The sequence below is a fragment of the Heterodontus francisci genome, chromosome 33 (assembly GCF_036365525.1).
Source record: "Heterodontus francisci isolate sHetFra1 chromosome 33, sHetFra1.hap1, whole genome shotgun sequence".
Lineage (NCBI taxonomy): Eukaryota > Metazoa > Chordata > Chondrichthyes > Heterodontiformes > Heterodontidae > Heterodontus > Heterodontus francisci.
The window spans coordinates 54,021,720-54,045,108 of NC_090403.1; the positions used below are offsets into that span (position 1 = coordinate 54,021,720).

Below are 23,389 nucleotides of genomic sequence, written 5' to 3' on the forward strand. Positions count from 1 at the left end.
CCCCAACCTTGATCTACAAGCAGTTCAATGATCAGGTGCAGGGCAAGGTCCTTCCACAATGACCTGATCTGCTAACTTGAATGATAAATGTCTCCGTACAGTTGCTCTTTGCAACCCAGACCTCATCTTCAGTTCTTTATGTCTCTTCCACTGGATTTCCCAGAAAATCTGAACTAATAGGAAATTTCTGTCAATACAAAAGATCTCCTGTGAAAGGTCAGTTCTCTTTAAGCAAGGGCCCTCCCTAAGGGTAGGAACAACACAAACACTTGATTCTTTCACAAAATTGATCCCAAATATAAATTTGTAAACTTGCACAAGTCTACTGAAGTTAGTGCTGAGCCAGTCCCACCCCATTCTTAGTGGCACGAGTCCATGCCCACTAAAGTGCACCTTAATTCAGCACCAGATTGGCAATAAATCACTCAAAGATCACAACGTGGCTGGTGAGAAATGTCATGCTAGCACAGGAGGAACTGGTCTTTTCTGGCTGTGGCTCACTGGGAGGACCAAGTCAACATCTCTTTACTCTTGCACTTAACTACGCCCCACCTGATCTCAAATTACCTATGCTAATATTGAGAGCCTGAAATGGAAAAGGTTCCATTCCCCTGTGGTAATTAACACTTAGAACTTAGGTCAGGAGAGTCTGAGACCTTAGTGAAAATAATATACCAACAGCCCCAGAACAGGGAACCATAGCGAACACTTAATCTCAAATATAATCACAGCAATGTTGGTGGGATTTGAGTGCACAGCAGATGTTTGTAAAAATTTTGTTTCAAATAAAAATATGGTGCCTTCATCCTATAACTCTCACGTAATCTGCTTATTCTCAGATAGAGATCCTATCAACCTACCAACAACGCTTTCAACTTGTCGATCTGTTTGTGCAGTCTCTGGCACTCCTTGTACTTTTGTACGTAGCAAGACTTTCCTGTCAGTAGCTTAGCCTTTAAACTTGTAATCTCCTTCAGGAGTGGCTGGTCTGCTGTGCTGCCCCCCTCAGTACAACCCTATAAGGCACAACAGACACACATGGATATATTTCTACAGCTTTAACCAGGGTTTCTACGCTAGTTCCTACTAGTCATATTGAAAAAAAGATCACCATGTGAGAGCGGGTTCCCTAATGGCTCAGCCAATAGATGCACTGCATTGTATGGAGCCAACTCAAAAGGAACTAGGTAGATCCAGCTGGTGCAGTGGCTCTGAATCTCCACGTGGTCTTCAAGAGGGAACTGGATCAGTTCCTAACTGGGGCCGAGACCACATCATAGAGAAGGTAACACTTAGACCATGGGATCTCCTAGTTTGGTTTTGATTGGATAATTCCTCTCTGATCCTCTCAAACAAAGTCCTTTTTCCCTTCTAGGCCCTGGGATTTTTTTTTTCTCTCTCCCAGGAGATTACATGGCTGCAGAGGGAGGGTGGGAGAAGTAATGTTTAGTCACAATGTTCCAGTCATCAAGATGTGGAGCAGGCTTGATGACCAGCTGGTCTTTTCTGTCCATCATTTTCATCTGACTGCATCCCTGCTTCATTGTCCTTGCTCAGCCGAGCTTCCTCTGGGGACATTCTGTTTGACTTCATCTAGTTAAAAAAGGGAAATGGTGCAGGTAGGGGTGAAACCAAGTTTGCTGCTCTTTATCATTATTCAGAGACTTTGTTGTAAAGTGCCGGTGTGGGGATCAAGTTGGGATAGGGCTCAGCTGTGACCCCCACCCCCAACGTTTGAATAGGTAACCGAGTTGCGCTCTCATGTTCAACCAAGAATGAGGTCTTGGGCAAGGTACCAGGTGTAGCTGGGAATAGTATCCCAGCCTGGTCTGGAGGAGAATAGCAGAAAATCTTGTAAATTATTTTTGTATTGTGACGTGAACCAATATTGGAGAAGTTTTTCCAGAGTTTGGATACAATCCTATAAAAGGTTAATAAAAAACATTCACTCGATAGAACAGGAAACATTTGCAGGGCTATAGGCTACAGTGGAACCAATTGCATTCCTCTATCAAAGTGCTCACAGGCACGATGGCCGAATGGCTATATGATTCAATGAACAGCACAATGGCAATGAGATGTGGAAACCTATAGTTACAGGTACAAAGGCAAGATTTTGCACTAATTGAACCCTATAGGCACCCACCTACCTTGACTGGAGGCAGAATGATGAGACAACAGGAGGATGTAAATGCAAATGCATTTAAAACAGGTGCATTTGCATTAAGAAATCAATACAACACTAATTCAAAAAAAAGGAGAAATGACCCAGCCAACGCATATTTGATTCTTATTTGTGACTATACTATGTGAAATCAGTCTTAACCAATCAGAATTCTTAAAAATAGACTAGCCATTGATACAGAATCAAGTGCACTGTACTGTAGACCAATAAAAGTTCAAAATTAATTAATTGATGGAAACTTATCTAATGAGGTCCCATTCCCAAAAGTAGGAGAGGCCATCGACCCAACACAAAGCAGATTCTGATCTACATGCAAATAATAGATTCAATAACACCCTATGAGTAACGGCTCAAGTTATCACAAGGCAAGACAAGGATCTGTGCTGGAGACTATTCTACTGCATACATAGCCATTCACACAGAGAAAAGAAATGAATGACTCCATCATGTGGTTTAATCGGTACATGGGTCACTCAGCAGACAGACAGTCATCCTATAAAATCAGCCACCCTCAGTGTTATTTCAGTCATACAATCTATATACACTTCAGAAATATATATGGCATGTGTAATCTGAACTGATGAAGCAGAAGTCTTTAAATAGTGCTTTTTTTTTTATTAACAAAAGGCCAGCTAGTTTGAACTCAGCGACAGCAGTAATGACTCCATCAGTACATGCACTGTCACAAGGTTAGGGCAGGCCAATTAACTTGCCAAACTGTATCAGCTGGTTATAGGGAAAAGTTTATATATCTGGTGGAGACATGCGATCAAGAGACTTTAATGAACACAGAAGACCTTTCTCTTCTCACTGCTCCTTCGAGTTTTCCTCTATTGTTCTAAAATCTAGGGTGCCACTCCAGTGCAGTACTGGGAATGCTGCACTGCCAGAGATGCTGTCTTTTGCAAGAGACATTAAACCCAGCCATTTCAGGTGAATGTAAAAGATCCCTTGGCACTACTTGGAAGAGCAGGGGAGTTCCCCCTGGGTGTCTTGGCCAATATATATCCTTCAATCAACAGCACAAAACAGATTAATTGGTCATTATCACATTGCTGCTTGTGGGAGCTTCCTGTGCACAAATTGGGTGCCGTGTTTCCTGCATTACAACAGTGACTATATTTCAAAAATATTTAATTGGCTGTAAAGCACTCTGGGATGCCCTAAGGCTGTAAAAGGCATTATAAATATTCAAGTCGTTCTTTCTTTATGCTCCTCCCGAGCCCCATGAAGCTTAGACCCTCTTTTTCCCCTTCATGTATTATTATAATATTGAAGTGAATTGGAGAAACTCCTAACTTCCCTCAGGTTTCACTTTCTTCTCCAATCTACATGGCAGGTAACTACTACTTTTCCATTTATTTGGTCTCCTCGCCAGCTCGTAAGAACCTTAGTGGTGGTCTTGCACATTGCCCCTTGTTCCTGTGGCCCTTCATCCAAGTTTCACAATTGAAAAAATAAATCCTTGCATGTACAGGCACCAGCAAAGGCCTAGTTATGGGTCCTAGTTATGCCTGTCTTTTTGTGGGATATGTCGAGCATTCTTTGTTCCAGTCCTACTCAGGCCCCCTCCCCCAACTCTTTTTCCGGTACATTGATGACTGTATCGGTGCCGCTTCCTGCTCCCGCCCCGAACTAGAAAACTTTATCAACTTTGCTTCCAATTTCCACCCTTCTCTCACCTTTACATGGTCCATCTCTGACACTTCCCTTCCCTTCCTCGACTTCTCTGTCTCCATCTCTGGGGTTAGGTTGTCTACCAATATCCATTATAAGCCCACTGACTCCCACAGCTACCTCGACTACACTTCTTCACACTCTACCTCCTGTAAGGACTCCATTCCATTCTCCCAGTTTCTCCGTCTCCGACGCATCTGCTCTGATGATGCTACCTTCCATGACGGTGCTTCTGATATGAGCTCCTTTTCCCTCAACCGAGGATTTCCCCCCACTGTGGTTGACAGGGCCCTCAACCGTGTCCGACCCATTCCCCGCACCTCTACCCTCACCCCTTCCCCTCCCTCCCAGAACCGTGACAGGGTTCCCCTTGTCCTCACTTTTCATCCCACCAGCCTCCATATCCAAAGGATCATCCTCCGCCATTTTCGCCACCTCCAGCGTGATGCCACTACCAGTCGCATCTTCCCCTCCCTTCCCCTGTCAGCATTCCGTAGGGATCGTTCCCTCCGCGACACCCTGGTCCACTCCTCCATTACCCCCACCACCTCGTCCCCGTCCCAGGGCACCTTCCCCTGCAATCGCAGGAGGTGTAATACCTGCCCATTTACCTCCTCTCTCCTCACTATCCCAGGCCCCAAACACTCCTTTCAGGTGAAGCAGCGATTTACTTGTACTTCTTTCAATGTAGTATACTGTATTCGCTGTTCACAGTGTGGTCTCCTCTACATTGGGGAGACCAAGCGCAGACTGGGTGAACGCTTTGCGGAACATCTCCGCTCAGTCCGCAAGCAGAACCCTGAGCTTCCGGTTGCTTGCCATTTCAACACTCCCCCCTGCTCTCATGCTCACATCTCTGTCCTGGGATTGCTGCAGTGTTCCAGTGAACATCAACGCAAGCTCGAGGAACAGCATCTCATCTACCGATTAGGCACACTACAGCCTGCCGGACTGAACATTGAGTTCAATAATTTCAGAGCATGACAGCCCCCCATTTTACTTTCATTTTTAGTTATTTTTTCTTCCTTTTTACATTTTTTACAATCTTTTTTTGCATTTATTTCATTTCATCTTACTTTGTTCAGTTTGCTTACCCACTGTTTTTTTCAGGTTGTTTTTCTTCAGGTTTGCACTTGCTGCTGTTCAATATTCAGTGTATTCACACCTAATCTGTACTAATGCTTTGTCTTTCAACACGCCATTAACATATTGTTTGCCTTTTCTCCGTGACCTTTTGGTCAGCTATGTGGCCTGGTCCAATCTGCACCTTCTCCTTTGTTATCTCTTTCCCCACCCCCACCTCACTTGTTTATAATCTGTGACTTTTCTAATATTTGTCAGTTCCGAAGGGTCACTGACCCGAAACGTTAACTCTGCTTCTCTTTCCACAGATGCTGCCAGACCTGCTGAGTGATTCCAGCATTTCTTGTTTTTGTACCAGCAAAGGCATGATGGGCAGAACAGCCTCCTTCTGTGTTATATCATTCTATGTACAGACAGACAGTCACTGCTCAACACACTCAAAATAGTCAATACATACACTTATGATTAAGGACATAAGCACTTTTTTCAGTTAGAACCTGAGGTTCAAAAGTCAAAATGTAGGCAGATCTGGACCTGTTTAACAGTTGTTAACCTGGATCAACCCCTCCCAAAAATTACTGCATTTACAGCATTGAAACAGGCCATTCAGCCCAATTGGTCCATGCTGGTTTTTGTGGTGTACATGAGCCTCCTCCCAACCCTCCTCATCTAACTATCAGCAAACCCTTTCTTCCTCACATACTTACCTAGCTTCCCCTTAAATGCTTTTACATTATTTTCCTCAACTACTCTTTGTGATAGCGAGTTCCACATGCCCATCACTCTCAAAGAGGTTTCTCCTGAATTCCTTATTGGATTTATTAATGACTATCATATTTATGGCCTCTAGTGTTCACTCAGCCTGGTGAAGCTACAACACAGGACCACTTGCGTGCCAAAGAGCGTAAGCAGCATGCATTAGACAGGGCTAAGCAATCCCACAACTAATGGATCAGATCTGAGCTCTGCAGTCATGAATAGTCGTGGACAATTAAACAATTGACAGGAGGAGGAGGCTACACAATATCCCCACCCTCAATGATGGGGGAGCCCAGCACACCAGTGAAAAAGACAAGGCAGAAGCATTTGCATTCATTTTCAGCCTGAAGTGCCGACTGGATGATCCATCTCCACCACAGGTCCCCAGCATCACAGATGACAGTCTTCAGCCAATCCAATTCACCACGTGGTATCAAGAAACGACTGAAGGCACTGGATACTGCAAAGGCTATGGACCCTGATATTTTGGCAATAGTACTGAAGACTTGTGCCCCTAGCCAAGCTGTTCCAGTACAGCTACAATACTGGCATCTACCCGGCAATGTGGAAAACTGCCCATGTATGTCCTGTACACCAAAAGCAGGAGAAATCCAACCCGGCCAATTACCACTATCAGGCTACACTTGATCAGCAAAGTGATGGAAGGGGTCGTTGACAGTGCTATCAAGCAGCACATGCTCAGCAATAACCTGCTCACTGACGTAAAAGCAAAATACTGCAGATGCTGGAAATCTGAAATAAAAATAAGAAATGCTGGAAACACTCAGCAGGTCTGGCAGCATCTGTGGAGAGAGAAGCAGATTTAATGTTTCAAATCAGCGTCCTTTCATCAGTTCTGTAATCAGTCATACCTAGCATGAAGGAAGATGGTTGTGGTTGTTGGAGGTCAATCATCTTAGTCCTAGGACATCACTGCAGGAGTTCCTCAAGTTAGTGTCCTAGGCCCAACAATCTTTGGCTGCTTCATCATAAGGTCAGATAAGGGGATGTTTGCTGATGATTGCACAATGTTCAGCACCATTCGCAACTCCTCAGATTCTGAAGAAGCCCATGTTCAGATGCAGCAAGACCTGGACAACTTCCAGGCTTGGGTTGATAAGTGGCAAGTAACATTCACGCAACACAAGTGCCAGGCAATGACCATCTCAAACAAGAGAGAATCTAACCATCTCCCCTTAATGTTTAATGGCAAGACCATCGCTGAATCCCCCACTATCAACTTCCTGGTGGTTACCATTGACCAGAAACTGAACTGGACCACATGAGAAGTGCTCCACAGAGCCGCTGTGATATTTAGCGTGGCGGCTCATTTACATTGCCAGGGTGGTCAGCCTGCCCCCGGTGACGTAGAGGTGAGGGGTATTCCATCCCCGGCAAGGGCGTCCGGCACCACTGCCATTTTTAAAGGGCTTCAGACCCTTCTGAATCATTTATATTTTTAAAGTTAAAGGGGACAGAAAATTAAAGTTAAAAATTTATTTGAAGTTTCAATCCCCTCTCCCACCCCTCTAATGACTAATCAATTTATTAATTGCCCTCGCCCCCCCAAAAAAAACTAATCGTGCGATCCCGACCTTCCCTCCACAAAGTTTAAAACCTTTAACCCCCTTCCCACCATCCCCTCCACCAATCGCTTTAGTTTTCCCCGTTTGCCCCCAACCCCACCCCCACCCTGAAAAATTAGCTGCTCCCCCTCCCAACCAGTGTTCCGACTCGGATCTCTGAACAGAATTCCTAAGGCGCAGGAGTTCCAGCAACAGCCGGAATATCGCAGCAGGACGACTGTCGCAACGAGTTAAGTATTTCTTCATTTATTTAAATGAATTAAAGTATTTCTGATGATAGATCACAGACCTGAAACGTTAACTCTGCTTCTGTTTCCACAGATGCTGCCTGACCTGCCAAGTGTTTCCAGCAGTTTCTGCAGTTATGTTGAACCTTTATAAAACATTGGTTCGGCCTCAGCTGGAGTATTGTGTCCAATTTTGGGCACCACACTTTAGGAAGGATGTGAAGGCATTAGAAGGTTGCAGAGAAGATTTATGAGATTGGTTCCAGGGATGAGGGACTTCAGTTACTTGGATAGATCGGAGAAGGTGGGGCTGTTCTTTGTGGAGAAGGTGGAGAGGAGATTTGATAGGGGTGTTCAAAATCATGAAGGGTCTGGACAGGGTAGACAGGGAGAAACTGTTTCCATTGGTGCAAGGGTCGAGAACCAGAGGGCACCGATTTACAGTGAATGGAAAAAGAGCCAAAGGAGACATGAGGAAAAACTTCTTTCGTGCAGCGAGTGATTAGGATCTGGAATGCACTACCCAAGTGTCTGGTGGAGGCAGATTCAATCGTGGCTTTCAAAAGGGAATTGGAAAATTACCTGAAAGTTTTTTTGTTTTTTTTTTTAGGGCTATGGGGAAAAGGCAGGGGGAGTGGGACTAGCTGAGCTGCTCTCGCAGAGAGCCAGCACAGACATGAAAGGCTGAATGGCCTCCTTCTGTGCTGTAACCATTCTATGATTCTATATCCTTCGTGTCTTCCGGTGTGTTGTGACAAATTAACTCAGAAACATGAGAACAACCCACCCTATCAATGCCTAAACCTTTCCATTAATTGAAAGTAAAGAAAAAGGCATCATTGCATACATAAAACATGCACTCAGCCAATCAGGAATGACCGAATAGGCTGGGGATCTTTCCTCTAGAAAAATGAAGACTGTGGGGTGAAATGAGGTCTTTAAAACTATGAAAGGGTTTGATAGGTCAGATGCAGAGAAGAGGTTTCCGTTTGCGGAGGAGACCAGAACTAGGGGCCATAAATATAAGATCGTCACTCATAAATCCAATAGGAAATTCAGAAGAAACACAGGAGGTTCGTTAGCAAAATTAGAGCACTTGGGATTGGGGGCAATATACTGGCATGGATTGAGAATTGCTGAACGGACAGAAAACAGAGTTGGAATAAACGGGTCATTCTCAAGTTGGCAGGTTTTGATTAGCGGGGTACGGCAAGGATCAGTGCTTGGGCCCCAGCTATTCACAAACTATAATCAATTATTTGGATGTGGGAATGAAATGTAATATTTCCAAATTTGTTGATGACACAAAACTAAGTGAGAATTTGAGTTGTGAGGAGGATGCAAAGAGGCTTCAAGGGGATTTGGACAGACTTAGTGAGAGGGCAAGAAAATGGCAGAGAGAATAAGAAAATGGCAGAGAGAATATCATGTGGAAGAATGTGATGTTATCCAGTTTGGTAGGAAAAACAGAAATGCAGAGTATTTCTTAAATGGTGAGAGATTGGGAAGTGTTGATGTCCAAAGGGACCTGGGTGTCCTTGTTCATACGTCACTGAAAATTAACATGCAGGTGCAGCAAGCAATTAGGAAGGCAAATTGCATGTTTCAATACAGGAGTAAAAGAAGTTTTGCTGCAATTGTATAGAACCTTGGTGAAACCGCACCTGGAATATTGTGTACAGTTTTGGTCTCCTTACCTAAGGAAGGATATACTTGCCATCGAGGGAGTGCAATGAAGGCTCACCAGACTGATCCCTGGGAAGGTGGGATTATCCTATGAGGAGACATTGAAGAGACTGGGCCTTTATTCTCTAGTTTAAGAAGAATGAGAGGTAATCTCATTGAAACATACAAAATTCTTACAGGGCTCGACAGGGTTGATGCAGGAAGTATGTTTCCCCTGGCTGGGCGGCGGGGTGGGGGTGTGGTTTAGATCCCGGGGACACAGTCTCAGAATAAGAGGTAGACCATTTAGGACTGAGATGAGGAGGAATTTATTCACTCAGAAGGTAGTGAATCTTTGGAATTATCTACCCCAGAGGGCTGTGGAGCTGTCATTGAGTATGTTCGAGATAGAGATCAATAGATTCCTAAATATTAAAGATAACAAGGGATATGGGGATAGTGCAGGAAAATGGCATTGAGGTAGAAGATCAGCCATCCAGTCGAATGGCAGAGAGGTTCAAGGGGCTGAATGGCCTTCTCCTGCTCCTATTTCTTATGTACCCAGAGAATGGTGAGAATGTAGGTCACACTACCACAAAGAATAGTTGAGGTGAACAGTGTAGATGTATTTATGGGGAAGCTAGATAAACACAAGGGGAAAAAGGAATAGGTTATGTTGATGGATTTAGATGAAGAGGGGTGGGAGGAGGCTTGTGTGGAGCATAAACACTAGCATGGACGTGTTGTCAAACTTTGTAACACTCACTCAACCTCTGACATACAGGGCTCTCGCACAAGAAATCCCAGGACATTGAAAGCTTTCTTTCTTCTAATTACTCTGTATAGAAATCCTGTCCATTAAATCGTGACACGCTGAGGCAGCACTGATGCACAAGGCTGCTCATTACAATCCTTGCCAAACAACAAACTATGAAAACTTCTTGTCACAACTGGAAGGTAATGCAGAAAATTTGAATAGTAACACTTTGGCCAGGATGGGTGGCTGGAAGCTAAATATTTTCACATTTAACAGCAGTTCCATGTCAGTTACTTCTACGGAGACCGAATTCTGCCCAGTCATCAGGTCCACAGCCTGGAGCTTGATTATGGAATCATACAGCACAGAAGGTGGCCTTTTGGCACAATGTGCCTGTGTTAACTAATGCATTCAAGACTGGAATGAAAACTAGACTGGTTGGTACTGAGCTCACAGGATATAGCAAAGGGAGAGTTATGCAACTGCACTTCACTCCCTCCATTCAACCACACATGAAGACAATCTTCTATAACAGAGGAAGGTTCCCCACAAAAATGGAGGTTGTTTCTGCAACATGATTTCTAATTGTTGTTTGGTTTACAAATCCAACACCAGTTGTCAGGATTCTTATCCCTTGTTTGGAGGAATAGGAGCTAATTATTGTCTATTTCCTCTTGCTATGGTGGTCATACAGTATCAAAGGTATACCACTTATACCTTCCTTCCCCTTAATGTATTGACATTCCAAATGCTTGATTAACTCTTTTAAAAAAAAAAGGGAGTGGATATGTATCTGACTGCGAGTATGATCAGAGATATGAGGACAGGTATAAATTATGCCACAGGCAGCAGTCTACCACAATTTTGCTCAATTACCTGTGGGGTCAGTGAATATTTATACAGAACATTCCCTCAGGAGATTTAATGGGTTTTACACGCTGGACTGTCTATAGAAAACGTGAGCTTGATTGACCAAACGATCATTTTGTCACATCCTGTGACCTTATATTTTAATACCACGCCATTAGGTTGTTTACTGGAATACTTCAGAGGAAATTCATTGCGACTTCTCTCCTGCTGTGAGGATCACTAGGCAGGAGGACTTAATGTCACAGCCCCAATTCCCTGACACTCCTATTGTGCCAGAGAGAGGCATTAGCCATGGCTCAGTTGGTACCACTCTCACCGCTGAGACAGAAAGATGTAGGTTCAAGTCCCACTCCAGAGACTTGAGCACATAATCCAGGCTGACACTTCACTGCAGTACTGAGGGAGTGCTGCACTGCCAGACATTCCATTTACTGGCTGAGGTGTTGAGAGGGCAGATGGGCCTCAGTTTAAGTGGATGTAATAGATCCTGTGGCACTATAAGATGAAGAGCAGGTGTGTCCTGGACAATATTTATCCCTCATCAATAAAGCAGATTATCTGGCCTTTATTACATTGCTATTTGTGCGACCTTGCAAATTGGTTGCCAAGCTTACTACAACAGCTTACTACTACGCTTCCCAAGTATTCGGTTGGTTGTGAAGATTTGGGATGTCCCAAGGCCACAAAGTGTGTTACATAAATCCAAATTCTTTCTCTTTCTTTGAGTCCTGTCCTGGAATCGTAACCTCACTGAATTTGCCCGTTTATGTAATATTAAAAACTACAGCCCAGAAGTTATGGTGCGTTATTTTAGTGGAAAGGTTAAGCCAGGTAAAATAAACAGGTTAACACAACTTAAAAAATAGCTAGTGAATGCTTTATGAAGGTACAAAGCATTTTCCCAACCAGCTGCAGTCTTCCCATCCACCCTCCCTGCCCAGGGCAATCAGCTGAAGGCTGAAAAACTACCGCTCTTTCCCTCCAGCTGAAGAACAAGGGTTAGTTGCTCAACAAAGAGCAGAATTCGAACTCGGGCTGAAAATCCAACAGTCTAACATTGCAATTAGCAACTAATTCCATTTCTAACCAAAATGAGACCCTAAACACTGGAATTCCTTCCCTAAACCTCTCTGTTTGGGATAGAAATGCAATACCATACTAATGTGCCTCCTGGCTTGCCGTGTTATGTGACCTCTACCATGAGGCACACACGGCAAGCAGCCATCACAGATTCGGCTCAATAAAGACACAGTACAAGCAAGACTGTTGTCCTGTGAGCATGTAACATGGTGTCAGAGTGGAGCTGAGATCGAGTGTTCAAGAGCTGTATAGAAGCACAGCCACTGAACGAGGAACACAGGAATGTTCAGAGCTGCTGAAAGGAAGCCACAGAAAAGGAACAAAGAAACAGGCCACATCTGAAAGCACTGGGTAAGATACAATGGCTGCAAATTTTCCTCTCCCTGTGCCAGTCAAAATGAAAGGCGATATGAAGCAGAACTGGCAGTTTTTGTACTCTCAATGGCAAAATTATGAAATTACAACAGATTTAATTAACAAACCAGAGCAGCTACGAGTAGCTGCAGTTATCACTGTTGGGGAGAGACTGTTACAAAATGTATACCATCCTAAATCTCTCCTAAGAACCAAAAAAATATGGACAGCATAAATTTTGAAAGCCTTGAAGGCAAGCTTTGAACCCAAAGCGAACATAACTTATGAATAGTATGTGTTCAATATTAGAGCCCAAGGTGAGAAAGAGTCCATTGATCAATTCGTGACTGCATTAACACAGCTTACAGAATCCTGTAAATTTGTGCAACTAAAAGATGATCTAATTAAAGACAAGATTATATTTGGCATAAGAGATCCCACGGTGACAGCATGGCACCTGTGAGAGGAGAAACTTACTCTCAGGAAAGGGACCGACATGTGCAGAAGTGCTGAGGTTGTAACTCAGCAGCTAGAGCATATTCACGGCAGAACAGACCAGGCCTTGCATTATGCTGATAGACATTCCAGGCCGAAAGGGCAGAAAGATCACGGACAAAGGGCAGGATTCAAATACTGCAGAGGACATCACGCAAAGGAAGAGAAGACATGTCCAGCATGGGGAAAGCAGCGTTCTTAAAGCAAGAAGCCGAATCATTCTGCACACAAGTGTCTGGCTAGAAGAAAGCACAACAAGCAAGTACAGTTGGCCACTGGAGAGATATCAGCTGAAGATTCTGATGTATCACTGTACACCATACAACAGATTGTTTCAGTCAGGTCGATAGGTGATAAATGATTTCTGACTGTTGGAATGATGACTGCAGAAGGAGAATATCAAGTCAACATAAAGTGTCAGATAGACACCGGTGCATCTTGTAACATCATGACCTTCATAGACCTTTGCGAAGTGGCTCAACATGGTGATCCAAAAATGAAGCCATCAAAAATAAGGCTGAGGCTATATGATGGCACCATACTAGTGCCAAAAGGACAAATTACTCAGAGCCCAATGCAATGGCAAGAACGAAGATTTGGAGTTCCAGATCATAGATGGCAAGCAAAAGCCACTCATTTGCAATGTGTCGCAGCACACTAAACCATTGACCGCGGAACAGATCCTAGAGGAGTACAACGATGTGTTTACAGGTTTAGGATGTCTTCCTGGAGAATATCATCTCAAAACAGATAGGAGAGTAAGACCAATTCGGCATCTGCTGAGGAAATTTCCAGCTGCCCTCAAGGCCAGCCTGAAAGACAAGATAGAAGAGCTGGAAAAGAAGCGAGTAAATCAATAAAGTGACAACCCCTACAGAATGGATTAGCAGCATGGTCGCAGTGAAACAACCTGGAAAACTTAGAGTATGCATCGACCCAAAGGATCTAAATAAAACTCTGAAGAGACCTCATTACTCCATGCCAACCATCAAAAAGAATTTTGCCACAACTCACAAAGGCAAAAATCTTCACTACCCTAGATGCTAAAGATGGTTACTGGCAAGTGAAGCTGGATGAAAGCAGCAGCTTTTGAACTACATTCTGCATGCTGTTTGGGAGATACAGATAGTTGCACATGCCGTTTGGCATTTCCACCGCTCCAGAGGAGTATCAATGGAGACAGCACGAGATGGTCAGTGATCTTCCCAGAGTGGAAGCTGTAGTGGACGATCTGCTAGTTTACGGACGCGGAGACACAATGGAAGAAACCATTGCTGACCACGATTAAAATCTAGTGCGACTGCTGGACAGAGCTCACCACATGAATCTGAAGCCGAACAAGAAAACATTGCAATTAAAGATGCCCGAGTCAAGTCCATAGGTCATAGACTGACAGCAAAAGGTCTTCTCCTGGATCCTGAAAAAGGTGAGAGCAGTAGCAGCGATGCGGCGACCAATAGATTATAAAAGCAGTACGATGTGTTGGATTCAATTACTGAGCAAAATTCTTGCCTAATTTGTTGTGTGAATGTGAAACATTACACCAACTCACTGCCAAGGACGTGCAGTGGTTTTGTGGAACAGAACAAGAAGCAGCGTTCACTAAAGTCAAGCAACTAGTGACAGCAATGCCAGTGCTGAAATACGATGACATCATTGATAAGTCACCCTGCAGTGTGATGCCAACGAAACAGGACTTGAAGCAATCCTATTGCAACAAGAACAGGTTGTATTTGCATCCAGGGTGTTAACGCAAATGGAATGATGCTATGCTTAGATCAAGCAAGAGTGCATGGCCATTTATTTGTGAATATTTTCATCAATACCTACTTGGAAGAGACAAAGTGACAGTCAAGTCCGACCACAAGCCACTTCAAAGCGTTTTCTTCAAGCCATGACTATCTGCTCCAAAGTGTCTGCAAAGAATGTTACTCCAGTTACAGAGATATCATCTGGACATGACATACAAGCAGGGGAAACAGATGTACATCGCTGACATGCTGTCGAAAGCAGCACTCCCTATGAAGAAAGTAGAGGATGCTATGACTGAGTGTGAAATCTTCCAAATCCAACGTGAGGCTGCAGCTCGACATGCTCTGGAAGGTCATCAACCCAGCAGAAACACTGAATCGGACAGAGAAGCACCTCGCTCAAATCAAGCGAACTACCCAACGAGATGTAACACTCCAAGTGTTGCAAGAAGTACTGATGAAAGGATGGCCTGAAAGCATCAAGGACACTCCTGTGGTCACAAGAGCGTATTGGGCATACAGAGATGAATTGACAGCCCAAGATGGCATCTTGTACAAAGGAAATAGAGTCGCTATCCTAAGGAGTTGAGAGGAGAGATGCTAATGCGCATCCATGCAAGCCACCAAGGAATTGAGTCGAGTCTGAGGAAGGCAAGAGAAGGGCTGTACTGGCCAAACATCAGCAATGAAATCAAGGACCACATCAGCCAGTGCGTGTAACGAGTACCAAGCTAAGCAAGCTAAAGAGCCGTGGATGACACATGACCTCCCAGACTGACCATGGATGAAGCTGGGAGTAGACCTCTTCACTCTCGCAGGAACTGATTACCTCGTCACCGTAGACTACTATTCTGACTACTGGGAGATAGATCAGCTGACCTCAATGACTAGCGGTGAAATTGTAGAATGCCTGCAAGCACAGTTTGGTCATTACGGCATTCCAGACATTGTGATGAGCGACAATGGCTCTCAGTTCACGAGTGAAGAATTCAACCGCTTCATAAAGGATTGGGAAATTCAACACCATATATCATCTCCACATTATCCGCAGTTAAATGGAAAGGCTGAGATGGCAGTGAAAATCGCTAAAGGAATCATAAAGAAATCGAGCAAATCCAGCACAGATGTACACAAGGTAATCCTCGAACGGAGAAACACACCTACTGAAGGTATGGAAAGTAGTCCAGTACAAGGACAAATGTCACACTGCACACATACTACTCTTCCAATAGCAAAAAAGCTACTGAAGCCAGAAATACTAACCGGTGTGAGTAACAAAATCAAGGTGAAACCAAATTTCATTTTGACAAAACTGTCAAACCATTGCCAGAATTGAGCTTAGGAGAGCCAGGCAGGGTACAAACCTTCAACGCTCTCAACGAGAGTCAGCCCAAGTCGCAACTTGGGATATGCGTAGAGCAGGTGTCACCTCGATCGTACCCGGTGGAAATAAATGATCAGATATACCGTCGCAATTGCAGGCACATATGCACAACTGGAGAAGCTGTTCCTTCACTGCAGGCAGTCGATCAGGAAGATGTGAACTCACCATCTGCACAGACCACAGATCAACCATCAGTCCCAGAGGCCCACAGCACCACAACAACAGAAATGGAACAGTTACCGTGGCAACAAGTGACATGGGAACGACTCCCCAGAGAAGGAAAAAAAAAACACCCAGATAAACAGCCAATGACAACCATTAAGAGAGCAGCATGACTTAAAGACTGTGTATGCATGCACGTGCAGAGACTGATGAGAATAACGAACTGCTAATGCACGAGAACAGTGGTTTGTGTAGTGGTAACTTGGGCAACTCACGGTGTAAATGATAATGCATGCAAATTGTTTTTTAGTTTTTTTTGTGTATGAAAGGGGGCTGTTTGGGATAGAAATGCAATACTGTACTAATGTGTTTCCTGGCTTGCTGTAGTCATGTGACCTCTAATCACTGCAGGCAGCCATCACGGTTTAAGTTCAATAAAGACACAGTACAAGCAAGACTGTTGTCCTGTGAGCTCGTAACACTCTCCGTCTCTCTACTTCTCTTTCCAATATGATGCTCCTTAAAACCTACCTCTGACTAAGGTTACTGGCCCAAATACCTCCTTATGTGGTTCAGTTTCCAGTGAAGTGCCTGGAGACATTTTGCTATGTTAAAGATGCTATATAAATGCAAGTTATTGTTGTTGTGGAATATTTTACAATATTTTCTGGCTGGGGTTACCTCACTCTTTGAGAAGACTTGGTCCAGCTTTTCAAATTTGCTTTTCCAGTGCTGAATTTCTTGGTGAGCATCACGGAGATTGGTGTCACTCTTCTCCCGGTCAGTCTCCGCTGCTCTCAGTTCAGCAGTGGTCTGAACCTGCCGTTGCTCAGCCAGCTGCAACTGCTCTTCCGTGGCCTTCAGATGTTGGTGGAGTTTCTCTACCTGCTCCTGGAGCTGTCAGTATAGAGAACCAGACACTTAATAGGTGATTTTAAGTATTGCAAGCACTCAATTGATAAGACCACTACATAGCTAAACACGAAGGAGCTATACATACCAAGAAAACCACATGTTAGAACCATACTGCACAGGAGAGCATTCATGCCTCTTTGAAAGAGCTATCCAGTAGTCCCAACCCCCACTTTTCCATCACAGCCCTGAGAATTTATCAAGTATTTATCCAACACCCCTTTTGAAAGTTACTATTGAATCGGCTTCCATCACCCTTTCAGGTTGTACATTCCAGATTATAACAAAACGCTGCGCAAAAATAAAAACATTTCTTCTCATCTCATCTTGTTTTGTAAATTATCTTAATCTGTGCACTCTGGTTACTGACCCTCCTGCAAGTGACAACAGGTTCAATCATTCTTCTGTGCCAAGTTAAGCTGGACGGCTACAATTAGACTTAGCAGCTTCCATGATTGGACATTAGCCCAGGACAGGGTCAGACAAAACTGCAATGCCGTCAAACAGTGAAACAGCCTGTCCCACATTTGATGATTTGGCACATCTGTGAAGAATGATCGAGTGGGCTGAGCGGGGACCCAGGCTCTGTGAACCCATATCCCCAACAAATGTCAGCACTTTTATCAGAAGTGAGAGTGACTTCGAGGGCAAAAGAAAGAAAGAATGGATGTAAAAATGCAAAGATTTTAGTTTGGAAGCTAGGCTGGGTTGGAGTCAATGGTACCTGTCTTTCAGTATTCGAATTGAATGCCTTCAGCTTTTCATAATCGGACAAAGCCTGGTGCAACTGGTGAACCTCAGTCCTTTGATTCTGCAGTTCAATCTCCATTTCTGTCATTTTCTTCAGATCCTCTGTTAACTTTCCATTTTCTTTCTTCTGGGTGTCGAGGTCAGACTGGAAAGTAAAAAAAGATAAATCACATTCGTTTAGTAGAAAGAAAATACTGACTACACAATGAGGTTGCTTAGTTTATTCCTCCTCTTCCTATCTCCTTGTTGGGTAAGGTTGTACAGGTTAGGAAAGTTCCAGATTTGATCCCTAGGCTGTGCTGGGTTATCGGATCTCAACTGTACAATTTGGCCTCATTGGACAATAGGGAGAAAACTAACCAGGTTCCTCACGCCAGAATCACATGCAGAGATTCCCCACCCCCACCACCGCAAGTGCACTAGGACCAGCATTGGGTGAAAGCAGGAATCAGAATTATCTATCATCCTGTTGCAATTGGAACTTTGCTGGATACTTGCTATGAAGAGCAACACATGTTGAATGACCATTTTTTTCAGGTACCCAAAGACACATGTGCTTGTGGAATGCTACTCAAACAAGGAGATAATTCTTTCAGGAGGGCGGGGAAGAAAGGATACAAAAGAGTAACAGTATGGTTAAGTACCCCTACAGGGACAATCACAACCTGAAGGAACTAACAGAAAAAACAGTGTTAATATTTTCTTGCTTTACAGCTATCTTTATTAAAAAGTTCATCCTTTTCCAATCTTCTTGGTTGATGCAAGGGCAGAATTCCCATTTTTCCCTGCAGTGGAGGGAAAGAAACCTGTTCGGACTGGGCACCTGAAATGGGAGATCCCACACTTGTGGAGCAAATATGTTGAAGTGCAGGTCCCAGCTTAAGGCACCACCACAAATCCAGATTCCAGTTTATTGCTAAGTATTAACTTGTGATGAAGCTTACCCACAGAGCTACAATCTCAACAAGCATTCCCACAAATTAGCCTACACTCAGAAGTGAACACCAGCCCTTTCCCCAATTGAAATCACCTACCTGAACTCGTTTGAGGTTGTCCAGTGCAATTTTTAACTCTTTCGCAATCTGATTCTTTGTTTCTGACCAACTGCAAGTCAAAATACACAAGGAAGAGTCAGAAAGATACAGACCTACATTTAATTTTTTTTTTTTTAAAGTGGAATTTTACGATCTTGGATGAATTAGATTAGATTTTTTTAGATTAGAGATACAGCACTGAAACAGGCCCTTCGGCCCACCGAGTCTGTGCCGAACATCAACCACCCATTTATACTAATCCTACACTAATCCCATATTCCTACCAAACATCCCCACCTATCCCTATATTTCCCTACCACCTACCTATACTAGTGACAATTTATAATGGCCAATTTACCCATCAACCTGCAAGTCTTTTGGCTTGTGGGAGGAAACCGGAGCACCCGGAGAAAACCCACGCAGACACAGGGAGAACTTGCAAACTCCACACATGCAGTACCCAGAATCGAACCCGGGTCCCTGGAGCTGTGAGGCTGCAGTGCTAACCACTGCGCCACTGTGGAGTATATCCATTTGGAAAAGAGTGACTCAATGAGCTGCCATTGTGTAAAAATTAAAGATTCACATTTATTCCACTTAGGGATATTTATTCCTGTGTGAGCTCAACTAAACCAAAGAGCTGGGAACTCAGTCACACGGTCTGCACCTTCTAGCATTTTCTGGGCTATAGGAATTGCGATGGGTTTGTAGGAGTTACAATGTTTTTTTCTCCCAGGTAGGTCACCTGATCTCTTTTCTAGGTTAACACTGCTAGAATGATAGGCACAGTGTGCCCAGTCTCTCCACAATGCCTTTAGCCAACAGCTAGGAGACGCCAATGACCGCACTGGTCACTTAATCAATTTTCCTTCCCAACTGGTGCAGTAACCCCTATTTGGTGTAACTCAAATCAGGAATGGAATAGAACTGGACTAGAAGAAAAAACTAGTTTAGTTTAAAACAGTGCTCCAATGAGAATCTTTGATTAGCACTGGGCTCCTTTTCCTGATAATATACACAACTTACTCAATAGTGCTGGGTGCAATGCTAACACACAATACATCTATGCATGAATCTTACCATAGGAATCAACCTTTGTGGTGGCACTCACACTTCAGAATTAGGTGGTTTTGGATTCAAGTCCCATTCCAGAGACTGGAGCACAAAATCCAGACTGACACTCCAGTGCAGGACTGAGGAAGTGTTGCACTGTTTGAATGAAATGTTAAATCGGGGCCCCGTTTGCCCTCTTAAGTGAGCGTAAAGAGTAGGGAAGATCCTGCTCTCCAACTCCCCGGTGTCCTGACCGATATTTATCCCTCAACCGAAGTCGCATAAAAACAGATTCTCTGGTCATTTTATTGCATTGCCTTGTGCAAATTGGCTACTACCCTTCCCTACATTACAATAGTGCCTACACTTAAACAGTACTTCACTGGCTGTAAAGTGCTTTGGGATGTCTGAAAGGTGCTACATAAATACAAGCTCTTTCTTCTTTTACCTTGCTATCTCGGTCTCCTTTGCGCTAATCTCCATTTTGAGAGTCTTGGTTTCTTGCTGCAGTTGTTTTGCTTTATTTACAGCTTTGTCATATTCTTGTTTGAATTGCTCGATAGAGGCCTGTGCTGACTCCATCTTCGCTTGCAGGTCCTTATAAAAAGTAAAATGAAACAGATATTATAACCAATGTTAAAGTTTAGCCTGATACAGATTGCTGTGCTGGGTGATGCAGTACTGAGCTTTACAAAACAAGAAATGACAATATTCATAGGACAAAGAAGAAGTAGAGATGGTAAGGAGACTAAAGGCATGGTTGCAGAAATGGACTATGAAGGCAGCTTTCAAAGGGAGGGGGGCAGCAAGGGAGGCAAAGATGATTGAGTGGGAATTTCTAAGAGAAGCAGGGCAGCAGCAGAAAGATCAACTTCTGATAGTGAAGCTGAGGAAATGCAGTAGCCCGAAGTCAGAGGATTGGAGGACCAGTTGGAGAGTCCAGGATGAGGGGGCATAGTCAAAAAATTACAGTCAGACTTTTCAAGAGTGAAATTAGGAAACACTTATTGCAAACAGGTGGTAGAGGTTTGGAAGTCTCTCTCTGCAAGCGGCAACTAACTTTAAAACTGAGACAGGTAGATTTTTGTTAGCCAAAGGTATCAAGGAATGTGAGGCAAAGACAGGCATATGGGATTAGATCATAGATCAGCCATGATCTTACTGAATGGTGGAATAGGCTCGAGGGGCTAAATGACCTACTCCTGTTCCTATGGCCCAGGCTTTGACATATGGCGAGAGAAGTTTGCTCACGCCTGGAGAAGTAAGGCCATGGAGGGGTATGGAGAACAGAGACCTTGAAATTGACGGGGCGTGTGGGAATGGATTTTGGCAGCTGCAGTTCTGATTTAGCTGCAGTTTGTCAAGGATAGAGACATGAAGGCTAGTGAGGACAGCAACAGATTTTGATTTTAATGTAGACTGAATTAGGGTTTCAGCTGTGGCAGGGAAAAAGATAGGTGTGTAAACAGGCAACGTATGGAGGTGGAAGGATGTGGCCTTGACATCAAGTGGTGCAACCACCAACAGAGCCACGACTCAAAACATTTCAGTGATTAAAACAAATCTCGAACGCACTCAGAGTGTTTACGATCCTGTGAAGAACCCTGGAATATTTTCCTACTTTAAACTGGTCAGCTGTGGCTCAGTGGGTAGACTGCTCACCTCTGAGCCAGAGTTTGTGGGTTCAAGTCCCACTCCAGGGACAAAAGAGCACAAAATCTAGGCTAATATAGTGCAGAATTGAGGGAGTGCTGCACTGTCAGAGGTGCACTGTGACAGCACTGTGGGTGTACCGACCTCACACGGACTGCAGCGGTTCAAGAAGGCAGCTCACCACCACCTTCTCAAGGGCAATTAGGGATGGGCAATAAATGCTGGCCTGGCCAGCAACGCTCACATCCCATAAACGAATAAAAGAAAAGTGCCATCTGTTGGATGAGACACAGAACTAAGATTCCGTCTACCCTCTCAGCTGGACATAAAAGAAGAAAAGCTGGGGAGATTCCATTTCTCATGCACCATGATATGGTAACGATGTTTTATTAATTAAAAGGTGTTTGGCAAATATACTTTATACCAAACTTAATGAACAATCCTGTTGCCAGTGAGTGGTTTTCTAGTCAGAAATCTCAAGTTACATTTACAAACAGCATCACAGCACATTCTAAAAATTTACCTGGTTTTCCTTTTGTGCATTTAAACATGCTGACTCTTTTTCAGTCAATTCCTTTCTGAGTTGCTCTGTCTTTACATTCTGTGCTTTCATTTCCACCTCATTATCCACCTTCTGTTCTAACATTTGTTTCTCTAACGCCTTCACATCCTTCTGTGATGTACAAGAGGGGAGGGGGAAATGATCACTGAGAATTGTATACTGGGCCAATAATGGGGTAATGATAACAAACATGCTGGAAATATAAGCAAAGCGCATCAACATCCGTGAAGAGACAAGATAAGTTTACATTTGAAAAGTATTCATATTTTGTCAGAACAGTTCTTAAGGAAGATCCAAACCCAAACATTTATCCGCCTTTTCTCAGAAGCTGGTTGCGGACACAGACATTTCAGTTTTATTTGATTTCCATTTTGTACAAAATATTTTTAAATTGTGAAGAGGCTACACTACACTATCTGTCTGTGCACTAGATGGAGATGTCTGACACACACTTTGCAGTGAGAAGCTAATTATTTAGTTTGCAGAAACAAGATGAAACTATTCCAAACTAGTCCAAATCTCAAGGGCTGAATTTTTCCTCCAAGGGGGGGGGAGGAGGGGGGAAAAAAAAAAAAAAGAGAGATTGGGACTGTCTCCAGGTGCCTAACCTGCACCCAACACCCCACCCGAGGCTGGGGGGGGGGGGGGAAAGAGGGTGGGGAGAGGAAGAGCCACTTAGTTTAGTTCAGAGGTACAGCACTGCAACAGGCCCTTCGGCCCACCGAGTCTGTGCCGACCATCAACCACCCACTTATTGGGATTTTCAAGGGGGCATGTCTTCAATTGGCCTGGAGACAGGTTCTCCATCCAATTAAGGATGGCGGACGGGCTCTCGAAGTTGGATGGCCAATCAGATGCCTACCAGCTTAAAAGGAGTAGCAGGCTGCGATGGCAAGTAAGTAAGAGAGAGGACGCTTAAAAAGAGATTTTTTAAAAAAATCTTTAATTAAAAATAGATGCAGCAGCCAGATCACCACTGTCCAAGGGGAAGGATCCCCTCTACAGGGTGACCTGTGGTTGTTCCTGCATCCAGGGAGGGCATCTAAACCTGCCTGGAGTGCTGCACCCACCTACACCACCATCACCACCCTCCCTGACAACCCCCACCTCCCAGCCCAGGCCTCCTGGCACCTAAACTGGCCCCCACTGGCACGGGAACCTGGATGCTGACTGGAAAATTCCAGTCGGCTCCTTTAATTGGCCTCAATTGGTTCTTAATGAACCTGATTGGCTACCCGCCACATGTGGGTGGATAGCCCTGATGGCCCCCTATTCTGCCTCCACAAAAATGGCCCAGAGGCGGGGAACTGGCACGCCAGCCAGCGGGGCTACTTTTAGCCTCTGCCTGACTCCGATGCCGAAAATCAGCCACAGGTTTCTGCTCTTTAGG

General features: G+C 44.1%; 1 protein-coding gene across 3 annotated transcripts in view; it reads right to left on the minus strand.

The window, feature by feature from the left end:
- The window catches only part of LOC137348220 (calcium-binding and coiled-coil domain-containing protein 2-like), a 65,506-nt gene that overhangs the window by 21,706 nt on the left and 20,411 nt on the right, over positions 1–23,389 (minus strand). For 2 of the 3 annotated variants that reach the window (XM_068013592.1, XM_068013593.1), the window contains exons 7-12: positions 21,961–22,110; positions 20,233–20,381; positions 18,732–18,801; positions 17,672–17,842; positions 16,717–16,932; positions 861–1,016 (exon numbers count right to left, since the gene is read on the minus strand). In XM_068013592.1, coding sequence (XP_067869693.1) covers positions 861–1,016; positions 16,717–16,932; positions 17,672–17,842; positions 18,732–18,801; positions 20,233–20,381; positions 21,961–22,110 — 912 coding nt within the window. The remainder of the gene's footprint in view (positions 1–860; positions 1,017–16,716; positions 16,933–17,671; positions 17,843–18,731; positions 18,802–20,232; positions 20,382–21,960; positions 22,111–23,389) is intronic. The other variant, XM_068013594.1, reaches the window with a different exon arrangement.